Consider the following 13,007-nt stretch of genomic DNA (forward strand, 5'->3'; position numbering starts at 1 on the left):
CATGTACAGAGAACATCAACAAAATTATAATTCATTTTCTCAGTAGAAACCCTGGAGATCAACAGGCATTGGGATGATATATTTAAAGAGCTGAAAGAAAAAAACTATCAACCAAGAATTCTATATCCAGCAAAACTATCCTCCAAAAATATGAGAAAGAAATTAAGACATTCCCAGATAAACAAAAGCTGAGAGAGTTTATTACCACTAGAGCTGCCTTGCAAGAAATGCTAAAGAGAGTCCTTCAGATTGAAATGAAAGAATAATAGACAGTAACTTGAAACTGGAAGTCTCAAGAATAATTGACAGTAACTTGAAACTGGAAGAAGATGTAAAGATCTCCATTGGGGTAAATACACAGGCAAATATAAAAGCCAGTATTATTGTAAATTTGGTTTGGAACTCCACTTTTTAAACACAAAATTTAAAGACAATGAATAAAAATAATTATAAATCTATGTTAGTGGGTATACAATACACAAAGATATAAATTGTGACATCAATAACACAAAGTGGAGGGAGGCATGGAGCTGTATAAGAGTAGAGTTTTTGTATACCATTGAAGTTAAGTTGGTATCAATTTAAATTAGATTGTTATAACATTAGGATATTATATGCAATTCCCATGGTAATCACAAAATATGTCTAAAGAATATACACAAAAGGAAATGAAAAGTGAATCAAACACATCACTACAAAAAATAAGATAAGCAGAAGTTTTTTTATTTAATTTTTTTATTTTTTATTATAACATCATTTTTCTGATGGGAAAGGAGGCAATGGGATTCAACATAAGCAAAGAAAACTATACCAAGAGGAAAAAAGTAAATCAACAAGGAAACAACTCTGGGCTGCTACCAGACCATTAGCGATGTCAAACACAGCCCTTCCCCAAGAGAATTCCCAAAGCAAACCCACCCTGGTGAGACCAGAAAGCAGCCTTCTTACCTTCTGGAGTTAACAAAACAGACCAAAGCCCTAATGATAAAATACAAATCAATCATTCTTTTAAAAAAGCACACACACGTTCTCCCCTCCCTTTCCCAGTTCTCCTGGTGACAGGGCATTTACAGGACGTATGTGTTCTTCACCAGCTGCTCCTTGTCATCTGCAGAGCTCAGAACAGTGCGAAGGGCCCGCTCCTGGTTCCTTCGTGCCACCCGGATCAGGCAGACCACAGAGGCTCCCAGGAAGAGGATCAGGACCATCACGAACAGCCCTGCCAGGACCACCACTTTAGTGCCAGGGGGCAAGACTGGATACATCTGCTTGCCAAAGCAGCGCTGCATGCATGCCTCCTTGGAGAGGTAGCTGTTTTTATTGCCCCGGCACCCTCCATAGATGAAATAGTCACAGGAGTTCTTCTCGGCATCAAAGTACCAGCGTGGGAAGGCTGCACGGCAAGGCCCGGTGACTGCCTTGGCAATGCAATATTCTTCATAGTTGAAAATATCACTGGAGACGTCATCAGAGTCCTTCCTTCTGGGAACACTTGGTGCAGAGGTATCTGCTCCGTTCCTGCTGGTGGCCAGATCATCAATGGAATTCTCTGTGACACCAGAACATTTCTCAAGACACTCCTCCTTGCTCTGGTAATTATTGTCATTTCCTTCACAGCCTCCATACACAAACTGCTGGCAGGATCCATCAGTAACATTATACCACCACCTAAGGATGGAGGCCTGGCATCTCCCCACCACCTTTGAAACTCGGCAAAAGTCGTGGATGCCGGGTTCTCTGTCGGCCGCCGTGGCCCCGGAGAGGAGCAGCGCTCCCAGTAGGGCAAGCAGAGCCCAGAAAAAAAAATAAATAATAATAAGATAAGCAGAAAGAAAGGTAGTAATGGAGGAAGTGAGGAGAAAAAAGCTAAAAACATACAGAAAATAAATAACAAAATGATAAAATAAATTATTCCTTATCAGTACTCACCTTAAATTTAAATGGTTAAATTCCCCAGTCAAAAGTCATATATTGGGAGACTGGATTAAAAAACATGATCCAACTATATGCTGTCTACAATAGACTCACTTGAGATGTAAGGACATACATAGACTAATAGTGAAGGGATAGATTGAAAGAGAAAAGATAAGAAAAGATATCCCAGGCACATAGTAACCAAAAGAGAGAAGGGGTGGCTATAATAACATCATACAAAATAGACTTTAAGTCAAGATTTGTAATAAGAGACAAAAAAAGGACATTGCACAGTGATGAGTCAATTCACCAAATATATAACAGTTATAAACATATACACACCAAACTTCAGAGATCTAAAATATATGAAGCAAGCACTGACAGAATTGAAGGGAGAAATAGACAGCTTGATGGTAATAGTTGAAGATTTCAATACTCCATGTTTAATAATAAACAGCACAACTAAGCAGAAAGCATTAACAAAATTGAGGGGAGAAATTGAGGGGAAGATGTCAGTACTCCATGCTTAATAATAAATAGTACAACTAGGCAGAAGATCAATAAAGAAATGGGAGAAGAACAAACTATAAACACATTGTATATAACAAAAATATACAGAACACTCCACTCAACAACAGGAACACATCCTTCTCAAGTGCACATGGAACATTTTCCGGGATAGACCATATATTAGGCCACAAAACAAGTCTTAATAATTTATAAGATAGAAATCATACTAAGTAAATTTTCTGAGCACAATGGAATGAGACTAGAAGTTAATAGCCGAAAATGGAAAAATCACAAACATGTGGAAATTAAACAACACACTCTTAAACAAACAATAAGCCAAAGAAGAAATCACAAGGGAAATCAGAGAATAACTTGAGAGAAATTCAACTGAAAAAATACTATACCAAGACATGGGATGCAGTGAAAGCTGTACGTGCTGTAGTATAGCTATAATTGCTTACATTAGAAAAGAAGAAAGAGCTCAAACCAACAACCTAAATTTACACCTTAAGGAACTAGAAAAAGAAGAGCAAAATAAACCCAAACCTAGCAGAAAGAAGGAAATAATAAAGATTACACCAGAGATAAGTAAAAGAGAACAGAAAAACAATAGAGAAAATCAACAGAACTAAAAGTTTTTGTTTTTTAAACAATAAAATCGACACAATTTCAGCAAGATTGACTAATAAAAAAAGAGAGAAGACTCAAATTACTAGAATCAGAAATAAGGATGAGACAATTACTACAAAATTTACTTAAATAAAAAATAAATAACATTATAGAAATAAAAAGGATTATAAGAGATTACTATAAACAATTAGATAAGGCTGTTGGTTATTTTAAAAATTGGATAAGCTAGATGAAATGGATAAATCCCAGTAACATAAAACCTACCGAGACTGAATCATGAAGAAATAGAAAATATGAATACTATTACTGTAAGGATACCGTGGGCACTCAAGCGGAGGGGGAGGGGGAAAGCATTCCCTAGCAATATGGCGCCCTTCCGGGTTCTTCTCCACAGTAAACAAGCCCGCCGGTGCCAAAACCCAAGCCCACCCGCGCCAAACCTCAACCAGTCACAGGTCAAGGCTCACCTCCTGCCCAGCCCCGTCCAATCAGCTACCGCCCCGTCCACCCCCTATCCAAACCCGGAAATCAGCTCCCTATAAATGTACGCGCAGTCCTTGAATAAAGCGGAACTTCTCTGGCGAACTGTTAGCCTGGGTCTCGCGTGATTCCTTCGTCCGTGCACCCCTTCATTTGGTGTCGAAACCCGGGAAGGAGTTCACCCTGTACCAGGGGACTCCTTCCTCAGACCTCCTCGGACTCCTCCGTGACCCCCGGGACTGACGGTCTGCCCTTGTCCATTTTCTCCAGCGCTGGCATCCTTCATCCACCACCGGCTCATCTGTTAGGTAAGCCCCCTTTTCCTTTTGTCAGGCCCCAGAGGCTAAGCCCCCATTCCTCTCTCTTTCTCTCACTCCTTTTAACCTTCCTCCTACCTGGTCCTGGACCTCCGCCGTCCATCAAAACCCTAGCGCACTAGGTCCCTCCGGCTCCAGGCATCTTTGCCTATGGGAAGTGAGGGTCTAGGTGACGACTTACACCCCCTTCCTTCCTGGGTTCATCCTTGAACCCATCCCCTGGGAATGGCACAACTCATTGGGGATGCCCTCTGAGTTCCGTCATTCTCATCCAGCCAGAGGGCTCGTTCCAATCCTCCTTTTAAACCTTCTCTCTCTCTCTAATCCTCTTCAGAATGGGAGCTTCCGCCTCCTCCCTCCGGGGTGATTCACCCTTACAATGTCTCTTAAACAACCTTACCACCCTATCCCTCAAGCCTGACATTAAACCCAAACTCCTCACTAAATTTTGCACACAAGATTGGCCTTATTATCCCCTTCAATTACTAAAACTAGTAAGGAGATTGAATCAGTAATCAAAAACTTCCCAGAGAAGAAAAGTCTTGGACCAGATAGTTTCACTGATGAATTCCACCAATCCTTTTTTAAACTCTTCCAAAAAATTGAAGAGGAGGGAATACTTCCTAATTCATTCAATGAGGCCAGCCTCAATACCAAAGCCAGAAAAAGACCATTACAAGAAAATAAAGCTACAGACATCTATCTCTTATGAACATTGATGCAAAAATCCTCGACAAAATACTAGCACAGAGAATTCGACAGCACATTGAAAGGATTATACACCACAACCAAATGAGATTTATTCCTGGAATGCAAGGATGATTCAATATATGAAAACCAATTAATGTAATACACATTAATAGAATGAAGGAAAAATGCCACAATATCATCTCAACTGATGCAGAAAAAAAAAAGAATTTGATGAAATTCAACCCCCTTTCATGACAAAACACTCAATGAACTATGAAGAGTAGGAAATTTTCTCAATATGGTAAAGGTCCATACATAAAAAAACAAAGCTACCATCATACTCAGTGGTAAAAGACTCAAAGTTTTCCCCTAAGGTCAGGAACAAGACAAGAATGAATGCACTTGCCACTTCTACTCAACATATATTGAAAATTCTGGCCAGAGCAACTGTGCAAGAAAAAGAAATAAAGGGTATCAAATTAGAAAGGAGGAAGTACACTCTGTTGATTATTTCTTTTGCTGTTAGAAGCTTCTTAGTTTGATATAATCCCATTTGATTATTTTTTCTTTTGTTGCCTGTGCTTTTGGGGTCATATTCATAAAGTCTTTACCCAGTCCTACATCCTGAAATGAAAAGACAACCTACAGAATGGGAGAAAACATTTGCAAACTGTATATTCAACATGGGATTAATATTCAGAATATATAAGAAACTCAAACAACCTAACAGTAAAAATCCAAATAATCTGATTAAAAAATGGAAAAGGAGCTGAATAGACATTTCTCAAAAGAAGACATGCAAATAGCTAACAGGTACATGAAAAAATGCTCAGCATCTCTAATCATAAGAGAAATGCAAATCAAAACCACATTGAGATATCAGCTTACCACAGTTAGACTGGCTACTATCAAAAAGAAAGAAAACAGCAAATGCTGGTGAAGATGCAGAGAAAGGGGAACCCTTATACACTATTGGTGGAACTGTAAATTAGTACAGCCATTATGGAAAACAGTATGGAAGTTGCTCAAACAGCTACAGATAGAACTACCACAAGATCCAGCAATCCCACTACTGGGTATATACCCAAAGGAATGGAAATCATCATGTCGAAGGGATAACTTCACTCCCATATTTATCACAGCTGTATTTACAACAGTCAAGATATGGAACCAACCTAAATGTCCATGGATGAATGACTGGATAAGGAAAATGTGGTATATATACAAAAAGGAATACTACTAAGCCATACAAAAGAATGAAATTCTGCCATTTGCAGCAGCATGGGTAAGCTTGGAGAGAATTATGTTAAGTGAAATAAGCCAGGCACAGAAAGAGAAGTACTGCATGTCTTCACTCATAAGTAGGAGCTAAAAATTAAATAAATAAATAAGCAAGCAAGCAAGCAAGCATCATCATAATACATTGAACTTTCAGAAGGAGAGAACAGATTGTAGCTACTACAGGTGGGAACCGGGGAGGGGGAGGGAGGTTAGCAAGAAATTGGCTAATGGTCACAAAGAATAGTTGCATTTTGTAATGATGAATATGCTAATTATCCTGATTTGATCATCACACATTGTACACAGGTATTGATATCCAACTCTGTACTCCACAAATATGTATAACCAATTATGTTTCAATAAAAAACATAAATAAAAATAAAAATAAAATAAAATAAAATAAAAAAGAAAGGAGGAAGTACAATGATCTGTTTCTAGAAAACATGATGTTATATGTAGAAAACCCTAATAATTCAAAAAGGAAAAACCATTAGAGCTAATAAGTATATTCAACAAAATTATGGAATACAAAATCAACATAAAAAATCAAATGCATTTCTGTACTTGGACAATGAAAAATCCCAACAGGAGATTTGGAAAACGACGCCATTTACAATAACATCAATAGGAATAAACTTATCCAAGAAGTGAAAGGCTTATACACTGAAAACTACAAACTGTTGCTAAAAGAAATTAAAGAAGGGATAAATAAATACAAAGACATCCTGTTTTCATGGTTTAGAAGACTTAATATTGTTAAGATGTCAAAATTACCCAAAGTAATTTATAGATTCAATGCAATTGCTATCAAAATCCCAGTGATTTTTTTTCAGAAATAGAAAAAAAAAATCCTCAAATTCATTTGTGATCTCAAGGGACCCCAAATATCCAAAACAATCTTGAAAAGAAGAGCATAGGGCTGACCCCGTGGCTCACTCGGCTGAGTGCGGCGCTGGGAGTGCAGCGGCGCTGGGAGTGCAGTGGCGCTGGGAGCGCTGAGGCCGCAGGCTCGGATCCTATATAGGGATGGCCGGTGTGCTCACTGGCTGAGTGCGGTGCGGATGACACCAAGCCAAGGGTTGCAATCCCCTTACCGGTCACAAAAAAGAAAAAAGAAAAGAAAAGAAGAGCATAGTTGGAGAACTCATACTTCCTGATTTCAAAACTTACCACAAAGCTATAATGATCAAAACAATGTGGTACTGGCATAAAGACAGATAAACAGGCCAATTGAATAGAGTAGAGAGCCCAGAAATAAACACTTGTGTATATATACAGTCAAATGACTTTCAACAAGGATGCTAAGACCAGTCAATGGGGAAAGGACAGTCATTTCAACAAATGCTGCTGGGACAACTGAATAGCCACATGCAAAAGAATAAAGTTGGACCCTTGCCTTACACAGTATGTAAAAATTAACTCAAAATCTATCAATAACCTAAAGATAGAATCCAAAGCTATAGAACGCTTAGAAGAAAACATAGGGGAAAAGCTTCTTGACATATGATTTGGCAATGATTTATATATGACAACAAAATCACAGGAAACAAAAGTAAAAATAGATAAATTGAACTTTATTAAAATTAAAGCTTTTGCACATCAAAGGAACTATTAAGACAGTGAAAAGACAACCTGCAGAATGGGAGAAAATACTTGCAAATCATATATCTAATAAAGGATCAATGTTCAGAAATATAAAGAACACTTACAGCTCAACAGTAACAGCAACAACAAAACAAAACAACCTGATTCAAAAATGAGAAAAGGATTAGACATTTCTCCAAAGAAGATATATAAATGGCTGATAAATACAAGAAATGATACTCAAAATCACCAGTCATTAAGGAAATGCAAATCAATGTCACAATACCACTTCCCATCCAATAGAATGGCTATTATATGTATTTTTTAAAAACCACCAGAAAATAATATAAAAAATAGAAGCACATGGAGAAATAGGAACCCTTATACATTGTGGTGGAATGTAAACTGGTGCAGCTGCTGTAAAAAAACATTTAGGTGGTTTCTCAGAAACCTAAATATAGAACTACTAAATGATCTAGTAATTCCATTCCTAGGTATATACCCAAAGGAATTGAAAGCAGGGCGGTGAACAGACACTTGTATACCAATATTCATTGTAGCCAAAAGGTGGAAACAACCCATGTGTTAATTAACCAGTGAAGGGACTAACAAAATGTGGTATTTACATGCAGTGGACATCTTTCAACCATAAAAAGGAATGATATTTTGACATATGCTACAACTGGATGAAACTTGAAGACACTATGCTAAGTGAAATAAGCCAGACGCAAAAGGACAAATATTGTATGATTCCACTTATAGGAAAATTCACAGAGACAGAAAGCAGATTAGAGGTCACCAGGGGCTGGCGGGAGGGGAATGGGGAGTTACTGCTTAATGGTTACAGAGTTTCTGTTTGGCATAATGAAATGTTTTGGAAATAGACAGTGGTGATAACTGCGCAACATTGTGAATATAATTAATGCCACTGAATTGCATATTTGAAACGGTTAAAATTGTAAATATTGTGTTGCATATATTTTACCATAATAAAAAAAAATGCAAAAAAAAAAAAAAAAAGTCCCAAGAACTAACTGTAGAGCCCCCTTTGGCAACACCGGCCATTCTGTTCTCATTGTACAGACAGCTCGGTCAGCCTGTGTGGACAACTCTCCATCTTCCCAATCGGTTATGCTCTTCCCTCTCCAGACCTTTGCACAAACTGTTCTCTTTGTAAGGGATGCCTTTCTTTCCTGCCCCATGACCCACTTGGCTAACTTTTGCTCCCCCTTCAGATGCTATTTAAACATCACTTCCTCCAGGAAACCTTCGTGGATATCCTCTCATTTCCACATATGGTGTCTGCAATACTTATGCCGTGATAGTAGTATCTGGCCATCCTCATCAGCCTGTCTACTTGTATTTCTTTGCCACTAGACTGTTACTTTCCTATGAATTGCAGCCTCTGAATTGCTGTCCCTTCTCCCCACTAGCACAGTGCCCGGAAGGGCAGGTACTCTATTGCCAATTGAGGAAAGGAGAAATAAGGGAGAGAGGGGTGGATATTGACATCCTAAAGATCCCACCTCCACCTCCACTAAGGTATCTGGGTCTCCCTCGAGCTTCAGGAGCTCCATAGCATTCATTGATATCCTTCTGTTCTAGTTTTCTGTGCACACATTGCATCCTGTGAGGGCCCCACTAGTCTCCAAACTCCCCACAGCACTTCGAACATAGCAGATGCTCAATAATAGTTAAATAAGTTTAATTAAATAAGTTAAATAACATTTAAAAACAATATGTTGTGAACAAAATATTCTGACCTTTGGTTGTCCTGTAAACAAAGAACCCCCCCCCCCCACTCATGTATACACTATAGAACTAACTTTGTTTTTCCTTTACAGCTAGCTCTTAGCTAAGATTGTATCAAAAGCAGCTGCCCATCAGGCTTGAAGACCCTACATCCTGTCTCACCAGATACAGCTCTCAAAGCAGGAAGCAGCTGTCCATCATGCTTGAAAACTCTACATCCTGCCCCCCCATCTACATTTTCCTATATAAACCCTAGCCCCTCAGTAGGCCAGGAGAGAGTTTGAAATTAATTTATCTTCTGTCTCCCAGTAGATGAGTTCTGAAATGAAAAGCCTTTAAGTTCTCTCTGGCAGGTGTGATTGGCGATCAGTGAGCATCAGACCCACACCGGTCAGGGATTGCGCCGAGTACGTTGGCCTCTCACTCGTGGGCTGTTGGTGAAGGGGAACCCCTGGGACTTGTCCACGACCAGTACTTCATATTTTAAAAACAGGAAAGAAACCCAAAGTCTCCCCAAATGCACTCAAACCACCTTTTAGTTATTAACCGTTTGTTGCTTTTTATGCATCTTTCATTTCAGATGACCAATTTGGAAATTGTCTTGGAATGTACAAGTATTAAAATGCAATTTCTTTTGATGTTGTTTTAGAAGTGCTCACTTTCCTTCTATCAAGCAGGAGATACAGGAATTGGTGGTGGTGGGGTTGGGTGGGCAAAGAGAGCTCCAGAGCCGGACTTTCCAAGCGGTCACATTCCCCAGGATTCAGGAGAGTGTCTATGAGATAAGCCCACCCTGCCCCTGCCCCAGCCCCCCTTTTCTCCAAAGGTTCTGCTAGGCTTCTGGCCAGACGCTAGGGCTTGGGCCCCTTCACTCCAGAGACACACACTCTCCTCTGTGGTATCCCCAGCTTGTGGATCCCAATGACCAACTGTTGAGTTAACAAACCAGTTCTTCAGCCATGTATTGTGTTCATGAGTGGATCACTTTGCTCACAGAATTGAAAGCCCAGAGGTGCCACAAAATGGATACACTTTGCACATTCATTTGCTGCTTGTCACCCTTGGAAAGCTGAACACTTTGTTCTCCTCGAAGTGAGAACTGAGCTGAGAACCTACCAGAGCTGAGGATGTCCCTTGCCCTTCCTTTCACGGACAGATCCATTCCCTGGTTCTCCATATTTCTAAAGATGGGAGGAAATTGGGATTCCTATTCCTATTTCGTGGAAGGGGAAAAGAAGACCCCACAGAGGGAAGAAGCTTGCTAAGTCTGTCTGACGTAAGGCCTGCCTGAAATCAGTAACGCTCATCCCAGGCCAGAACTGCGGTAGTGAGAATGCATTAGTGGGCCCTTTCTGGAGAGGGTTAGTTAGAGAAACGTGGGTGCTCAGAGACAAACACCTAGAAAAGCCATGTAAAGCGCCACAAATAATGCCTCCTGACAGCCTCAAACCACGCTGGAGTGAGAAAGTAAGAAATACCACCCTTCCCACTGATTCCTGTGGGCTCCCTAGGCCAAGTTCCCATCTCTAAGACTCTCCCCCCCCCGACCCCCACCCCCGTTTCTCTCTGTGTCTGGCTTATGGAAAGTCTCAGTCTCACGCCAAAAGGGGAGAAGTGCCCTTGCCACTTACCCAGAACAGTGTGGGGGCTGGTGGGTGGTGGCTGCAGGGAGGTGAGAAATCTTGGCAGGTTCCTGGGCTGGAGAAGGGAGGGAGAAAGTACCCTCCAGGATGCCCCACAGTTGGGGCCGTGAAGGCCAATCAGGGTCTGCTGGTGTTGAGAGTAGGATAGTGTCAGCGAGGTTTCCAAGTGGCAGAGAGGAGCAGCAGTTGACCGTTGGGGAGGCAGTTGGAGAAAGTTCCAGGGAATTTCCAGGGAGGAGCTCATGTGCAGGGTGGGAGAGAATAGGAAAGGAAGGGTGGGTGGGTTTTCCGGCATTCCTCCTTCCAAGGATTCTAAGGAAAAGACTGGAAACTGCAGAGACAATTCTGTTCCCATTTCTCCTGCCTTTCACGATACACTGTCATGCAGGCAGAAGGGACACTACAGGAGCACACAGAGAAGCTGCAGAGGCAGAGGTGGAGAGAGAAACCAAGACCAGAGTCCACACATGGATGTCCCGTGTGTGACTGTGTGGTACAAAAAGCACATAGCCACAACAGCAGAGAGGCAGGATTGACAAGCTCCCACAGAGTTCCCAGTCTGCGGGGGTCTGGAACCTCCCTCTTCCCTAGTGAATGTGGCCTGGAGCCCACAGAAGAATGGAGAACAATTCCCAGTTCAAGCCCAGGTCTGCCAGGCTAGCCCAGACTCGGGTTTCAGCAGGTAAGTTTCTATCAAAGTGGGTGTCAATGCTCCTGCAACAGGTGACCCAGCCCACGGCAAGTCCCTGGTTTTCAGGACCCGGGTCTCCTGCTGTGTTTTAAATAACGACACCTGGAACCACAGCTTGCTTTCCTTCTAGAGAATTCCTCCCCAGAAGATCAAGGAATCAGTGGAAATTCATGCACTGAGTCAATGGTTCTCAACCTTGCTGCACATTAGACCACATGAGTAGCTTCTGAAAAATACCAGTGCCTCTCCCCAGCCCAGATAAATAATGTCAGACTCTCTGAGAGTAAGGCCTAGATACTGGTGTTGTTAAATGCTTCCCAGATGATTCTAATGAGCATCCAGGCCTGAGAGTCACTGTATTAAACACAGGAGAGTGGCAGGCACTGGCCAGGTGCCAGTGGTAGGAAGATGACCAAAGTGCAGTCCCTGCTCTCTCTGCATGAGCGCACAGCTTAGTGGGGGTGGGGGGTGGGCGGGGTTGAGCATCAAAACAAACAGAATCGCCAGCATTGTGCCCATGAGTTCTGTCATAGGCCCATCCCCAGAGTGTGCTAATCATGTTTTTTATTGTCTGTATTTTACGACAGGTTGACATCTTGGGGGCCTTGCTGGCCTGGGAGAGACTGTCCCTCCCAGGACTAGCTAATTCCTAGAGACAGTAAACAATTTGCCCTGAACATGCCTTTCATATGCAAACCAAGCAATTCACACCCCCAGCCACCTCCTTTATCTATTCTGACATACTAAGACAATAGTTGCCCTAAATTGCTCCAGGGTCAGGTACCAGGCAACCCGGGACCACCTCTATAGCCCAGAGCCCACTGAAATTAGTCAAACCATCCATTCAAACTATCCAATCCTAAACCAGCTCAGCTGCTCAACCTGCCTCACCCCTCCCTTCCCACAGAAAATACCACTGGGGCTTTGGGCCACGTCTTCCCCTCAGTCCTCCTGCCTTCTGACAGAGCCCGCTGCTTCCCCAAGTGGCCCTGTGTGGTGTGGTGTGCCCTCTTCTCTTGGAATCTGTAGGTAATAAATTCTTCTTTCAATGGCATTGGCCTCTCCATGTCATCACTCAGTCACCTCTGTCAATTTAAATCCCACAAGTATAATCGAGACAGAGGGTGTGATTACCTTATGGTGGTGAGGTCAGGATAGGCTTTGAGAGAGGGACAGGAGAATATCCACTTGCAAAGTCCTCAAGGCCTAGAAGGGCACTGGGGCTGGTGGACTAGGAACAGAATGGACTTGCTGGAGCATTGGGCATAAGTGACCATGTACGGACAGCATGCAGGTCTGAGCTGGGTCAGAGGGTGTCAGGGGCAGCAGGGGATGACCCCTGTAGTGCGGAAGCCACAAATTTGAGAGGCACTCACGTAGTGTGTGCCTATTCCAAAGAATTCACCCGGTGGCCCAATGTGTAGAGACATTGATTTATTAGACTTATGAGAGTTACTGACGGCGGCCAGTCAGCTGGATATCTGCACCACCATAGTGTACATACAACACTTATAT

General features: G+C 41.8%; 1 protein-coding gene across 1 annotated transcript; it reads right to left on the minus strand.

Annotated features, from left to right (window-relative positions):
* Positions 1-772: 772 nt before the first annotated feature.
* On the minus strand, positions 773-1,793 carry LOC103592523 (kunitz-type protease inhibitor 2-like; the record flags this gene model as incomplete). Its single annotated transcript, XM_008575282.1, has 1 exon — positions 773-1,793. A coding segment is annotated over one exon (726 nt), but the record flags the coding sequence as incomplete, so codon positions are not given.
* Between the last annotated feature and the right edge of the window lie 11,214 nt (positions 1,794-13,007).

Source organism: Galeopterus variegatus, unplaced genomic scaffold, assembly GCF_000696425.1.
Source record: "Galeopterus variegatus unplaced genomic scaffold, G_variegatus-3.0.2 Scaffold1167, whole genome shotgun sequence".
In the NCBI taxonomy this organism is placed as follows: domain Eukaryota; kingdom Metazoa; phylum Chordata; class Mammalia; order Dermoptera; family Cynocephalidae; genus Galeopterus; species Galeopterus variegatus.